General features: G+C 49.7%; 1 protein-coding gene across 1 annotated transcript in view; it reads left to right on the top strand.

The window, feature by feature from the left end:
• LOC308145512 (SRC kinase signaling inhibitor 1-like) overlaps positions 1-15,824 on the top strand; it is a gene marked incomplete at its 3' end in the record, with an annotated part of 37,577 nt that overhangs the window by 17,968 nt on the left and 3,785 nt on the right. The window contains 15 exon segments of the mRNA XM_080516976.1: positions 1,601-1,730; positions 2,724-2,895; positions 5,151-6,145; positions 7,619-7,708; positions 9,168-9,208; positions 9,404-9,427; positions 11,746-11,906; positions 12,357-12,532; positions 12,628-12,677; positions 12,680-12,757; positions 13,401-13,548; positions 13,630-13,897; positions 15,206-15,434; positions 15,437-15,498; positions 15,500-15,530. Coding sequence (XP_080373102.1) covers positions 1,601-1,730; positions 2,724-2,895; positions 5,151-6,145; positions 7,619-7,708; positions 9,168-9,208; positions 9,404-9,427; positions 11,746-11,906; positions 12,357-12,532; positions 12,628-12,677; positions 12,680-12,757; positions 13,401-13,548; positions 13,630-13,897; positions 15,206-15,434; positions 15,437-15,498; positions 15,500-15,530 — 2,655 coding nt within the window.

The raw sequence follows: 15,824 nt of genomic DNA, 5'->3' as shown, positions 1-15,824 counted from the left end.
GCCAGTGTTAATCTGGTGAATCTGGTCAGTGTTAATCTAGTGAAGCCATCCAGTGTTAATCTGGTGAAGCTGGCCAGTGTTAATTTGGTGAAGCTGGCGAGTGTTAATCTGGTGAAACTGGCCAGTGTTAACCTGGTGAAGCTAGCAAGTGTTAATCTGGTGAAGCTGGCGAGTGTTAATCTGGTGAGGTCATCCACTGTTAATCTGGCGAAGCCGGCGAGTGTGGCGGCGCCCACAGTGTCAGGTGAAAGTCAGACTGGCGGCTGTCGGAGCGCTGAGATGAGCCGAGCTGTCGGACGCCTCCAATCATCCGTCCCGTCACCTCAGATTAATGAGCGCAGCTTAATCTCTCCTCAAAGTGCCGTCGGCTCGAGTCGACAAGTAGAAGAAGAAACGTCGTGATTCCAAACCACGTGTTTGGGATTACTATACTATACCATACATCAGGAAGCAGGTTCTTCCCTCTGGCGGTTGTTCCGCCTCGAGACCTTCAACACCAGCAGTAATCTGTGACCAGCAGTAATCTGTGACCAGCATTAACACCCGGCGGCTCAGCTGTTCATGCTGCTGGTCCTTGTTTTCCTCCCGTCATAAACCCGTCGGTGTTCTACTGCCAGAGAAAAACCATCTGTTGTGTCGTTCAGGCTGTGAGTTAGCGAACGCGGTGTGTTTACAGCCCGGCGAAGGAGAATCAAACCGTTAATCAGTTTGTCACGTGATCAATAATCCCAAGAGAAGATGGCGGCGGCGGCGGCGCCGTCGTCCATAAATCCACTGAGTGGAAAAAGAAACGGTGTTTTATCAAACTCTGGGCTTTAAAGGTCTCAGAATTAATGTTTCACTGCCGGAGCATTTACAGTTCGAGCCCGACATTTAGATCAATGCTACACGCACACACACACACACACACACACACACACACACACACACACACACACACACACACACACACACACACACACACAACACACACACGTTAATAAGACACTCACTGAACTCTAAAGTCCGTTTTACAGTGAGACTTTTAGTTTGATTCATTGATTCTGATCTCTGTTGGTATTTAATCTCAGTATTTCGTGGTTGTTTCAGAAGAGGGACATTAAGCTAGGTGTGGCGCCACCGTGGACAAAGCGGGATGGACGTGAGACGACGTGGGGGGGGGGTGGGGGGGAGACATTACCGGTCATGATTGCCGTGCCAGGTTTATTTTTTTATAGCAATCAACGACAGAACACTTTCTGCTCAGCTGTGCCACCGAAAACAGAAATACAGATGTTGAAGACGACTCACCTGCCAGGAGGAGGGCATCACCCCTCCCCCCCCCCCCCCCCCCCCCCCCCCCGCCCCCCCGTCCTCCCCGGGGGGACGTCGCAGGATGAGAAAGAGCTCATCGCTCTACTGGAATGAATCCATCTTCATTATTATTCGTGTCGGGAAGCAGGCGACACTATAAACGGTGTTTCAGGTTGGACAGATTTCAGCACCAGGGACAGTTCCTGTGTGGGACGAACCTCCGGGGCTCGGCAGCGACGGGGCTGCCGTGGAAACCGTGGAAACCGTGGGAAACCCGGCTTTAACGGGTGCCTGTCTCTGCATGCAGGGGTCCTGTTCCTGCAGCTCGGGGAGGAGACGCGCCGGGTTCACCTGACTCACGAGCTGACCAGCCTGGACACACTGAGGGCGCTCATCGTGCACATGTTCCCCCAGAGGCTCACCATGGCCATGCTCAGGTACGTACGGCCACAGGAAGTGAGGTCACACAAATGGCCACAGGAAGGGATGTCATACAAATTCAGGTACGGCCACAGGAAGTGATGTCACACAAATTCAGGTACAATCACAGGAAGTGATGTCACACAAATGGCCACAGGAAGTGATGTCATACAGATTCAGGTACAATCACAGGAAGTGATGTCACACAAATGGCCACAGGAAGTGATGTCATACAGATTCAGTTACGGCCACAGGAAGTGAGGTCATACAGATTCAGGTACGACCACAGGAAGCGAGGTCACACAAATTCAGGTGCGGCCACAGGAAGTGATGTCATACAGATTCAGGTACAATCACAGGAAGTGATGTCACAGATTCAGGTTGGACCACAGGAAGTGATGTCACAGATTGATTTAGGACTACAGGATGTTGATGTCATATAGATTTAGGTATGACAACGATGATATTTGCATTGTTTACTGGTTAGAAAAAATAAAAAGGAAATAAAAGGACAACTGTCTAAATTAAATGATAAAATCCAAATTACAATGAAGACGTGACGAATTAAAGGCTGATGAGCAGAAAACTCAGCAGCTGTTTTCAGGACCCAAATTATCCATTTTTTTTCAAAATAAGTGGGTCCAAAAATCAATGTTTGTTTTCAGCAAGCCGTTAATTATAGATTATGTGAACGAAGCTGCTCAGTTATTATCTGTTATTATCAGCAGGAGCTCTGAACTCGCTCACAGCGACATTACATCTGTGACGAGTTTCACATCTGATTGTTTCTGTTTCATTTTCTCATTACGAGCATCAGCACCCACCCCCGACACACACACACACACACACACACACACACACACACACACACACACACACACACACACACACACACACACACACACACACACACACACACACACACACACACACCCATCCTCAGCACCAGTCTTCCCCCGCCCCCTTCATGATGCGTCTCGTTGTGTGTTTGGACCCTTCTGGACTCTCAGGTCTCCCAGCACGGCTCTGCTCATCAAAGACGAGACCCGGAACGTGTTCTACGAGCTGGAGGACCCCCGGGACGTCCAGGACCGCTGCGTCATCAAGATCTACTGCAAAGAGCCGGTGTACGGCACGTACCAGGGACACCACAACCCCCACCTGGCCAACGGCGACCTCCGAGTGAGTGTACCAACGACCCCATGACCTGCAGGCCAACCAGCATCGTCGTCACTTTGTAGATTCACAAACCAACCGAACAACCACAGGGAGAACATGCAAACTCTGAATCCCAGAATCAAACATGGACTTATTATTATTATTTAATTGAGTTGAGTTGAGTTGAGTTGAGTTGAGTTGAGTTGAGTTGAGTTGAGTTTAAAATATTTTATTCTATTTTATTCTATTTTATTCTATTTTATTCTATTTTATTCTATTCTATTCTGTTCCATTCTATTCTGTTCCATTCTATTCTGTTCCATTCTATTCTATTCTATTCTATTCTATTCTATTCTATTCTATTCTATTCTATTCTATTCTACTCTATTCTATTCTACTCTATTTTATTCTATTCTATTTTATTCTATTCAATTTTATTCTATTCTATTCTATTCTACTCTATTTTATTGTATTCTATTTTATTCTATTCTATTCTATTCTATTCTATCCAATTTTATAAATTTTATTCTATTCTATTTTATTCTATTCTATTCAATTTTAATTTAATTTAATTTAATTTAATTCAGGAAAAAAAGTAGGAAAAACATTTTTCTTTCTTAATTGTTTTTTAAAGAAAGCATTTTAAAAATAAGGACTGGAACCACCCAGAGTGGAGCGGCGGTGGTGTGGGTGTTTACCCGCCTGTACGTGCGTCTGCCTTCCTGCCGGTGTGATTTGTAACGGCCCGCTGGTGTTTTGGAGGTCGTCTCTCTCTCGGGATCGACCGGCGTCTCCGGCTGTGAAACCCGCCGAGCGTTTTACGGCCTCATCGAGCCGCCGGCTCACCTCGGCTTTTATGTGCGCGAGGAACAATGGCTGCTTCCATCGCGGCCAAGGTGACGACGAGGACGTGTTTCACCCACGCTGTGAGGACAGTTGAACTGTGAGGACAGTCACACTCTGAGGACAGTTGCACTGACTTTAGGGGTCCTGGAGGTGACTGTGGAGGACAGAGAAGGGACAGAGAGGGGTCAGTGATGGACGTCTAGTGACTGTGGAGGACAGAGAGGGGTCAGTGATGGACGTCTGGTAACTGTGGAGGACAGAGTGGTCAGTGATGGACGTCTAGTGACTGTGGAGGACAGAGAGTGGTCAGTGATGGACGTCTAGTGACTGTGAAGGGCAGAGAGGGGTCAGTGATGGACGTCTAGTGACTGTGGAGGACAGAGAGTGGTCAGTGATGGACGTCTAGTGACTGTGAAGGGCAGAGAGGGGTCAGTGATGGACGTCTAGTGACTGTGGAGGACAGAGTGGTCAGTGATGGACTCTAGTGACTGTGGAGGACAGAGTGGTCAGTGATGGACTCTAGTGACTGTGGAGGACAGAGTGGTCAGTGATGGACTCTAGTGACTGTGGAGGACAGAGTGGTCAGTGATGGACGTCTAGTGACTGTGGAGGACAGAGAGTGGTCAGTGATGGACGTCTAGTGACTGTGGAGGACAGAGTGGTCAGTGATGGACGTCTAGTGACTATGGAGGACAAAGAGTGGTCAGTGATGGATGTCTAGTGACTGTGGAGGACAGAGAGTGGTCAGTGATGGACGTCTAGTGACTGTGGAGGACAGAGAGTGGTCAGTGATGGACGTCTAGTGACTGTGGAGGACAGAGAGTGGTCAGTGATGGACGTCTTGGAGGTGGGCTGAAACCCCCCCGCTTGTCTTGGGGTTTAAAGGAACGGTGTGATTGGATGCTGTTGCTAGGATACCACATGAGGACGACGGCGGCAGCGTCTGCTGTGAGGACGTCCACCGGGGGTCGTTATACGAGGCCAAAGGTTATTTCATGGAAATATTGACTCTTCGACTCGCGTCGTCTCCGGAATACAGCTGTGAGCGTCACAGGCTCCTCCTCCTCCTCCTCCTCCTCCTCCTCTTCCTCCTCCTCCTCCTCCTCCTCCCTTCTGGTCTTTCCTTTGTTTGGCCGTCCTCTCTGACATCTCTGACATTTGGGATTGATGCCAGAAGATAATCCTTTTATTCCATCAGTCTGGTCACGTGTCACTTAAAGTTCCGAGTCTTTCCTGTCAATCGCGAAGCTCCGTCTCCGAGCCGGTGGACGTTCCAGTAAACGTCCCTCATTCACTGCGATAAGGACCCTGTCTGAACGCCGACGCAGTTTTTAATGCGTCCTGGAGGTCAAACACCTCCAACGTTTGTAGATTTAAACTTGTTTCTATTAAAAAAAAAATCTCTTTTGAACCAATTAATGATCTGTTTCCAGAGGGAGATGGTGTACGCCCCTCAGGACTCCCCCCCAAACCGCCGGCTGAGCAACCCCCCCATGTCTTCCCAGCACTCGTCCTCGTCCGCCTCGCCTCCCCAGGGCTCCCCGTCCCGGGTGCGCCTGCTCTACGGCGGCGGCGGCGGCCGCCCGTCGTCGTACGCCGGGCCGCCGCACCACACCCACTCCCTGCCCCACCCGCACTCCCAGTCCCACCACTCCTCCCCCCACCAGCAGCAGCAGCCGCCGCCGCTCCACCCGCCGCACCACGCCCAGCAGGCCTTCTGCGCCTCGTCCAGCGCCATCCTGGAGCGCCGCGACGTGAAGCCCGACGACGAGCTGGGCGGCTCCCGGAGCATGGTGCTGCTGCGGGGCGAGGACCGCGGCGGGGGCGGGATCTACGCCGACCCCTACTCCCTGGGCCCCGACCCGGGCCGCCTGAGCCTCGCGGGGGGGCCGCACTCCCCCCTGCCGACCCGGGCCGACCCCTACGGCTCCTTGTACCGCCGCGGAGGAGGCGGCGGCGGCGGCGGGGGAGGAGGAGGGGGGGCCGGGTCCGTGCGCTCGCTCACCTCCTACTCCGCCGCCGCTTTGCAAGGAGAACTGATGGAAAGTGGCGCCCTCTACAGGCCGGGAGGCCCGCTGTACAACGACGCCTACGCCGCGTCGGTGCTGGCCATGGGGCTGCGGGTGGCCCCGCCCTCCTCGCCGCAGAAGATCCCCGACATGAGGGACTCCATGAGGGACTCCATGAGGGACTCCATGAGGGACTCCTACGGGGGCACGATGCCCGGCCGGGGGTCTCCGGGGAGGCAGAGTTTGCGACGGGACTCCGTGTCCTCCTCCGTGTTCGGGGACAGTCCCAAAGCCCGGGGCCAGGGCCCGGGACTCGGCCTCACCTCCGAGCAGCTCTGCCTGATGGCCGGGCCGGGGGGGGACGGCGGGGGGCCCGGAGGCTTCGGATCACCTCTGCTGGGGAATGAGACCGAAACCAGGTAGGAGTCCATAATATTTCAATTAATTCATTATATTGATGTTCATAACGATAATCCACAACGAAATAGACTTCTGAAGGGTCGATTCACCAAACCTCCTCTCTCTCACCACCGAGTTTAATAGTCTAAGGAGCTCCATGTTGGTTCTGGTGTCGCTGCAGGATTTGTTGTTGGTGAAACGCATTGTTCATCAAAGCAGTGACTGTTACAGTGTTGGTCACATTATTGTTACATTATTGTTACAGTGTTGTTACAGTGTTGACACAGTGTTGTCATGGTGTTGGTCACAGTGTTATTCACATTATTATCACAGTGTTGGTCACATTGTTGGTCACAGTGTTGTTATGGTGTTGACGACAGTGTTGGTCACGGTGTTAGTTACAGTGTTGGTCACGGTGTTAGTTAAAGTATTAGTTACAGTGTTAGTTACAGTGTTGGTCACGGTGTTAGTTACAGTATTAGTTACAATGTTGGTCACGGTGTTAGTTACAGTATTAGTTACAGTGTTGGCCACGGTGTTAGTTACAGTATTAGTTACAATGTTGGTCACGGTGTTAGTTACAGTATTAGTTACAGTGTTGGTCACGGTGTTAGTTACAGTATTAGTTACAATGTTGGTCACGGTGTTAGTTACAGTATTAGTTACAGTGTTGGTCACGGTGTTAGTTACAGTATTAGTTACAGTGTTGGCCACGGTGTTAGTTACAGTATTAGTTACAGTGTTGGTCACAGTGTTAGTTACAGTACTAGTTGCAGTATTAGTTACAGTGTTGGTCACAGTGTTAGTTACAGTATTAGTTACAGTGTTGGTCACAGTGTTAGTTACAGTACTAGTTGCAGTATTAGTTACAGTGTTGGTCACGGTATTAGTTACAGTATTAGTTACAGTGTTGGTCACAGTGTTAGTTACAGTATTAGTTACAGTGTTGGTCACAGTGTTAGTTACAGTACTAGTTGCAGTATTAGTTACAGTGTTGGTCACGGTGTTAGTTACAGTATTAGTTACAGTGTTGGTCACAGTGTTAGTTACAGTATTAGTTACAGTGTTGGTCACGGTATTAGTTACAGTATTAGTTACAGTGTTGGTCACAGTGTTAGTTACAGTACTAGTTGCAGTATTAGTTACAGTGTTGGTCACGGTATTAGTTACAGTATTAGTTACAGTGTTGGTCACAGTGTTAGTTACAGTATTAGTTACAGTGTTGGTCACAGTGTTAGTTACAGTATTAGTTACAGTGTTGGTCACAGTGTTAGTTACAGTACTAGTTGCAGTATTAGTTACAGTGTTGGTCACGGTGTTAGTTACAGTATTAGTTACAGTGTTGGTCACAGTGTTAGTTACAGTATTAGTTGCAGTATTAGTTACAGTATTAGTTACAGTGTTGGTCACGGTGTTAGTTACAGTATTAGTTGCAGTATTAGTTACAGTATTAGTTACAATGTTGGTCACGGTGTTCTCTGCTATGAATCCAGGGAGCGGATGGAGGCGATGGAGAAGCAGATCGCCAGCCTGACGGGGTTACTGCAGAGAGTCCTGAGCAGAGCACCGGAGGCAGAGAGCCCGTAAGACACACACACACACACACACACACACACACACACACACACATACACACACACACACACACACACACAGGTACATTTTCAAACAACACATGAATTCATCGTTCAAAGCATTTTAGAACTCTTTGAAAGAAAGTAGTGTAAATTGCTTTTTTTTATGCTCTTAAATTTTCAGTCATTAATAAATCTGAACATATCTAAACATTTATAAACATTAACAAATCAATAAATCCTCTCTTTTATTGAAGATTATCTATAGAAAATGAAGTGAACAAAGTTCAGGGTCCATTTTTAGTTTGTTGGCATGAACATATTTCAACAATATTACAGTCTATCAATGTTTTGTTTTGTTTTTTTTAAGTTTCTGCTTCTCCCTCCGGGGGCCCGGCGCCCTCTGGCGCCCCCTATTGACCCGCTGCCGCCGGTTAAGAGGTTAAAAACAAAACCAAAGAGAAAGTGTCGGGTCTTCCTGTCCATTCCCTCCTGCTGCGGCCGTCAGTGACTGTTTGTGTCCGTAAAGTGAACTCTGTCAGTGGGACTCGGTTCCATCTGCAGACGAGAAGCTGAGTCAGTGGATTTTACCGCAGGAGGCTGTTCAGTCGCCCATCGGGCCGCCGTCACGGCTCCACAGCCCAAAATAAGTGGAATTAATGACCTGTTGCTCACTCCGCCAGTCTGCTCCCGGGTTGTCGTTGCTCCGAGCTTCTGCCAAACGGACGATATGGATATAAATGATATAAATGAGTGTCGGGGGATTCGTTGAGGAAAATGTTCGCCGGTAATCGTCTTTAAAGGAAGGAGAGTCGTCTGACGTCCTCAGGAGGAAGCAGGTCGATCCAGAGCAGCTGCAGATGTTCTGTCTTCTGGTTTTATGAGACGATGGAGACTGAAGCTGGATGACTGGTTCCTCTCAACTCGAGTACAGTCAGTCAGTCAGTCAGTCAGTCAGTCAGTCAGTCAGTCAGTCAGTCAGTCAGTCAGTAAATCATTTAGTCAGTTATACAGTCAGTCAGTCAGTCAGTCAGTTCTTCAGTCATGCAATCAGTCATTTAGTCAGTAAGTCAGTCAGTCAGTCAGTTAATCAATCATAGTCAGTCAGTCAGTCAGTTAATCAATCATAGTCAGTCAGTCAGTCAGTCAGTTCTTCAGTCATACAATTGGTCAGTCAGTCAGTCAGTCAGTCAGTCAGTCAGTCAGTCAGTCAGTCAGTCAGTCAGTCAGTCAGCAGACTGAGAAACATCAACATTTATAAACACTAAAAACAGACAGGAAGAAAATCTCACACTAAGCATACAAACGAATACAAACCTAATCTCAATACATGTATATAATATAAATAAAAATACACGATACAAACTAATTGACTCCTGACAGTTTTCCTGCAGCTCCTTGTTGACTTTCTGCTCTTTGTCGACTTTCTGCTCTTTGTTGACTTTCTGCTCTTTGTTCTGTCCTGCAGGGAGAAGCTGGAGTCGGCCAGCGACTGTTCAGGGACCGACGGTGAGTTTCACCATCAAACCAGACAAACGCTCTGCTTGTCCTGAATCTGTGACGTGACGGCTGCTTCTTCCTTCTGCTGCTGTGTACCTGCTGCTCTGTATCTACTGCTCTGTACCTGCTGCTCTGTAACTGCTGCTCTGTAACTGCTGCTCTGTAACTGCTGCTCTGTAACTGCTGCCGTGCTTCTTGTTTTAGCTGGACCAACTAAAAAAAAGAAAGGTATCTACAGCTCTGTGTGTCTGATACCTGCACCCCAACTCTTGTTTCCGCTGTCCGTCCTGTAACAGCCCCCCCCCACCCCCCTGTTTACCCTGCACCCCCCCCCCACTCTGTAGTCCAGTTCTGTTTCCTCCATGTGAGTTTGAAGGACTGATTCTCTGAAAGCTCCTCATTTCTCTTCCTGTGGCTCCTCCATCATAATTCACACGAAAAGCTTAAATTGCACATTTTCCAACCTCATCGGGAGAGAAATCCATAGATTGGTTTGGTGATGATGTTCAGTTTACCATTCCAGTGCGACTGTCACCGCTTGTATCGTCAACTTCCTGTCCCAATGCCACCAGATTAGATACGTTCAGAATTTCAGGGTAGCACGAGTTAAGATTCTGATTCAAGCCAACATGGTCTGTCCTCGGGACCAGACCTCAGCGAGACTTGACGGGTTTCCGTCCCTGTTGAGGTCCGTCGGCCTGACTGGAGACGCTCCGTCAACCTTCATTAGGTTCAGACGTCGCCGCCGGCTGTTTCTGCGGCTTCACATCAAATAATCCTCTGACAACTGGACGTTTTCCTCGACGTCCCTCTGAAGCTGTTTGGGTCAGAAAGACGTTCAGACGTCGTCCGGCTGCAGTCGTCCCTGGTTTTCAGGATTCCCTCCCCCCCAAACCCCCCCAGAGCCGACTACAGATTGAGTTGCTGTCCATGTCAGAGCAGGTCACGCCTCCTCACACCTCATCGGGTTTAGTGTTTACATCGCCGATCAGATCAGATCAGTCTGATGGCTTCACTTCATTTTCACTCCTTTATTAACAGTAACTGAGGATTCGACTCATCCAGCATGTTAGTTTGGTTAAAGGAGGCCCGGCGCCCCCATCAGCAAGCTAAACCCCCACAGTGGAAGCCCCGCCCACATCAAGGAGCTCCACCCCACCATAGAAGCTCCTCCCCTTCCCTCCCCTTCCTGCATCACACTGGTTGTCTTCCAGGATAATCTGATGTGGAGATCGTCCTTCATGTCACCTGGATTGTTTCCTCCCCCCGACCTGTTTCCTCCCCCATGACCTGTTTCCTCCCCCATGACCTGTTTCCTCCCCCCGACCTGTTTCCTCCCCCCTGACCTGTTTCCTCCCCCCTGACCTGTTTCCTCCTTGACCTGTTTCCTCCCCCCTGACCTGTTTCCTCCCCCCTGACCTGTTTCCTCTTCCTTGACCTGTTTCCTCCCCCCCACCTGTTTCCTCCCCCCTGACCTGTTTCCTCCCCCCCGACCTGTTTCCTCTTCCTTGACCTGTTTCCTCCCCCCCGACCTGTTTCCTCCCCCCCGACCTGTTTCCTCCCCCCCGACCTGTTTCCTCCCCCCTGACCTGTTTCCTCCCCCCTGACCTGTTTCCTCTTCCTTGACCTGTTTCCTCCCCCCCACCTGTTTCCTCCCCCCTGACCTGTTTCCTCCCCCCCGACCTGTTTCCTCCCCCATGACCTGTTTCCTCCCCCCTGACCTGTTTCCTCCCCCCTGACCTGTTTCCTCTTCCTTGACCTGTTTCCTCCCCCCCACCTGTTTCCTCCCCCCTGACCTGTTTCCTCCCCCCCGACCTGTTTCCTCTTCCTTGACCTGTTTCCTCCCCCCCGACCTGTTTCCTCCCCCCTGACCTGTTTCCTCCCCCCAGACCTGTTTCCTCTTCTGACCAGCAGCACTGATAGAAACTGTTCTGAGTCGCTGTGACAGAATCCTGGACACACCAGGAGTTTTTATCATCATAACATTAGAAAACATTAACTTTGCCACTCATGAGACTTGAAACGTCTAAAAACAAACTACTGTTGACAAAAGCAAACAGTAACTTTACTTCTGCATGTTGTGTTTCCATATAAAGGACCAGAGTTTAGAAAAACTCTGATCTGAGTCAAATACAACTGCTGGACTTCCTCAAACTCACGCATATTAAAGAAATCTCAATATTTTTCATAATATTTCATGTCTTCCAGCTTTTTAAAACCTTTAATTCTCTCAGTGATTTGGAAAAGTTTCTATCAACTCTGTGTTGGAGAGAAAAGCTGCGACCATATAAAACTGAATTCAAGCTCTCTCTCTCTCTCTCTCTCTCTCTCTCTCTCTCTCTCTCTCTCTCTCTCTCTCTCTGTCTCTCTCTCTCTCTGTCTCTCTCTCTCTCTGTCTCTCTCTCTCTCTCTCTCTCTCTCTCTCTCTCTCTCTCTCTCTCTCTGTCTCTGTCTCTGTCTCTGTCTCTGTCTCTGTCTCTGTCTCTCTCTGTCTCTCTCTCTCTCTCTCTCTCTCTCTCTCTCTCTCTCTCTCTCTCTCTCAGTAGCTCTCACGCCCTCCGCCCCGCTCGCCCTGATGCCTCCTCCGCCCTCAGGACTCCACCAGCCTGTGACGGTGTCCCGCCTGCAGATGCAGCTCCACCTGCAGGGTCTGCAGCAGAACACCAACGCTCTGAGGAAGCAGCTGTCGCAGCTGCGCAACATGCAGGTACAACACACACACACACACACTAATGTGATCACACCGGCAGCCTGCAGACAAACCGGCCTTTATTACATCTCCCGTCTAAAATCACCTTCTGAGAAACACTTTGATTAAAGTACTGGTGATAATAGTTAAAGAATAATCCAGCGTTTTTCATAAAATGATTGTAATTCAAGTCTAATGTTGTTCAATATTCACATAAAACCCGTCGACCGACTCTCAGAAAGCATTTAAGAAGTGAAAAGAGCAAATCTAGTTCCAAGTCTGAATCCAAACGTTAATCTTTATAACCTGTCTAAAACTGTTGTTTTAAAATGTAAAATAATCCGAAATGAGTCTGAAGTCGTCCACGAAACTTTAAACCCTGTTTAAATCTGTAAGACTGATTCATCTGAATGAGTCTAAACATCATGTGAACCTAATTAACTGGCGTGTGAATGAACGTTTCCCCAGCTGGAGAACCAGGACGCCGTGCTGGCGCTGCTCCGTCAGACCGAGGCCGAGCTCAGCCTCATGATGCTGGACGCCATGCGCACGCAGGAGGACCCGCTCCAGAGACAGCGCCTCCTGGTGGAGGAGGAGAGGCTCAAGTACCTGAACCAGGAGGAGCTGCTCATCCAGCAGCTGCAGTGAGTGCACCAGTTCTGGTTCTCCGGTTCTCCGGTCCCGGCGACCGGACCGGGCGGCGGACCGGCTGATGCAGCTGTGCCGTTGTCGTCCGCAGCGACCTGGAGAAGTCGGTGGAGGAGCTGCAGAGGAACTCGTCCGTCAACCACGCCTGGTGACGGAGCAGGACGTGGAGCAGAAGGCCAAAGAGCTGAGGCTGCTGGGGGAGACGCTCACCGAGCTCAAGAGTGAGTCACTGGTCCCTCCTGGGCTTGGAGCTGTCGTCCAATCAGGTCGCACGCAAGTTCTCATAGAACCAGCCCCAAAAACATCCTCCGCGAAACGTCTGGAAATCTTTTAAAACCCCGGCAAAATAGTCAACAACCAGCCAAGATCTTAAATCAGCCTGAAATTCATCCGGAGCAAAATAACAAACGGACAGAAACAAAGCTGATGAAAACCAACTTTGTAAAGTCTGAATCTCGCCAAAAAGCACGTAAGTAAGAGAGAAATCAGGTTAAAACGGCTTCAAATTGGTTTCAGTTCAGTCAAAAATAAAGAAAGAAAGAAACTCGTCCAACATTTGTTGTAATGAATCACCTGGGAACATCTGGAATCGGCCAAAATCTTTCAATATCGTCTGGAAAACTCGTAAATCAGATTCAGATTCAGATTCAGATTCATTTATTTGCCATTTGCAGTAAAACCACATTGGAATAAATTTGTAAAAGTCCCCAGTGTGCACAAGAATATAAAAGGTTTAAAAGAAACGACATCGAGTCTCAAAGAGACTGAAACTCATTAGGAGTGTGTGTGGTGTGTGTGTGTGTGTGTGTGTGTGTGTGTGTGTGTGTGTGTGTGTGTGTGTGTGTGTGTGTGTCCGGCCTGCAGACCAGTTCCCCAGCCTGCAGAGTAAGATGCGGGTGGTGCTGCGGGTGGAGGTGGAGGCGGTGAAGTTCCTGAAGGAGGAGCCTCACCGGCTGGACGCCCTGCTAAAGCGCTGCAACACCATGACGGACGCCCTCAGCATGCTGCGCAGGTAGGGCCCCCCCCCCCCCCCCCCGGGAACCGGGAACTGGGAATTCCCACGTGGCCTCCGGTGACGGCGCTGTGTTGGCAGGCAGGTGACGGAGGGGGCGTGGCAGAGCCCCGACGACCCCAAGAGGCCGGAGGACCTGTCCCCGGACCTGGACCTCCTGGCCAGCCCCCCCCTCAGCCTCTCCGACCTCGGCTCCATCTCCGGCGCCGGCCTGGCCAACTGGATGGAGCCCGACGCCGCCGGGCCCGAGCAGGACGTCCCCCCGTCGGCGCCGTTCCGGAACCGAGTCCTGGACGAGCTGCCGGGCCGGCGGCCCGCCGACAAGTCGGTGTCGGCGGAAGTTCGACTGGTAAAACTCAACTTGTGGTCACGTGTTTTTTGTTTTGTTTTCCAGGTACATTTATTCAAAGTGAGTAACAGTCTACTAACACAGAAGAACCACAAAAAGCTGTCTCAGTCTTTGGGTACTCTACTTTACAATACTGCTATATTGCTTGTCAGGCTGGTTTTCTACCATCAGAAATGATGGTTAGACTATAGTAAGGCTACTAAAAGGCTTATTGGGGTGAAAATTAAACATTTTGGGAACTTTACAGTCATTGTTCCGAAAAAAAAAAAGCGTAAGGCAAAATAAGTGAAAATATGAAAAATTTGGAAAGTGATGGAAATGGGTCAGAAATGATGGCTAGACTATAGTAAGGCTATTAAAAGGCTTATTGGGGTGAAAAAGACTAATTTTGGAACTTTACAGTCATTGTTCCGGAAAAAAAAAGCGTAAGGCGATGGTATGGCAAAATAAGTGAAAATATGAAAAATTGGGAAAGTGATGGAAATGGGTCAGAAATGATGGTTAGACTATAGTAAGGCTATTAAAAGGCTTATTGGGGTGAAAATTAAACATTTTGGGAACTTTACAGTCATTTTTCCGAAAAAAAAAAAAAAGCGTATGGCGATTGTATGGCAAAATAGAAAATTCCCGCGGAGATTTTATTGTGCCTGCCAAACCTGCTGCCCCCTGCTGCCGAGCGAGGCCGCGGCGGGGTCAAAAGTACGTGGAAACTATGTCAGTAGCTAGTGATTCTCGATCGCAGCGCCACCACGAGGCCACCCTCCAAGTTTCAGCTGATTTGAACAAACTTGTTAGCATGCGATGCTAACAGTTAGCAGTGATTTAAGTACGTGGAAACAATGTCATTAGCTTGTGATTCTCGATCGCAGCGCCACCACGAGGCCACCCTCCAAATTTCAGCTCAGTTGAACAAACCTTTTAGCATGCGATGCTAACACCTGCGATTTAAGTAAGTGGAAGCCATGTCATTAGCTAGTGATTCTCGATCGCAGCGCCACCACGAGGCCACCCTCCAAATTTCAGCTGATTTGAACAAACTTGTTAGCATGCGATGCTAACAGTTAACAGTGATTTAAGTATGCGGAAACACAATGTCATTAGCTTGTGATGCTCAATCGCAGCGCCACCACGAGGCCACCCTCCAAATTTCAGCTCAGTTGAACAAACTTTTTAGCATGCGATGCTAACACCTGCGATTTAAGTAAGTGGAAGCCATGTCATTAGCTAGTGATTCTCGATCGCAGCGTCACCACGAGGCCACCCTCCAAATTTCCGCTGATTTGAACAAAACTTGTTCCGCTCCACCAGGCGGCGGAGCGGGACTGGGAGGAGAAGCGAGCCAGTCTGACCCAGTTCAGCGCTCAGGACATCAACCGCCTGCTGGAGGAGACGCAGGCGGAGCTGATGAAGGCCATCCCCGACCTCGACTTCGCCGCCAAGCACATCACCAAGCCGGCCGTGCCCCCCAAGCCCCAGATCACCCTCCCCATCGCCTGCTCCGCCGCGGCCCCCGCGCCCGGAACCGCCGCCGCCGCCGCCCCGCCGAGCAGCAGCAGCCCGGCAAAGTGCAGCTGGCGGCCCAGAAACTCAACAGCATGGAGGGGGGGGCGCGGGGGGTCGCACCGGGGGTCCGGTGAGTCGCACGCCTGGTCTGAAACAGAACCTCTGGTCTTGATGCTGCAGGATGTGAAAGTGGAACTTTGTCATGATCTCAGAATAATGTCGTTGATTTTTACAAGTTTAATTCTACAGTGTTTCTACAGAAACACTATAGATGTTGCAGATGTTTGCAGATGTTTGCAGATGTGGAAGCAGCTGCTGCCTTTCTTGTTTCATGTTCGGCGTCACGATATCGATGATCAGTTCGTCGGTTCATGACGTTTTCCTCTTCCTCTTCGTCTGAAACAGTTCTCTCTCTCCATTCATT

This window comes from Blennius ocellaris, assembly GCF_963422515.1.
Source record: "Blennius ocellaris genome assembly, chromosome: 21".
Taxonomy (NCBI): domain Eukaryota; kingdom Metazoa; phylum Chordata; class Actinopteri; order Blenniiformes; family Blenniidae; genus Blennius; species Blennius ocellaris.
This window is presented reverse-complemented; position numbering and strand designations above follow the sequence as displayed.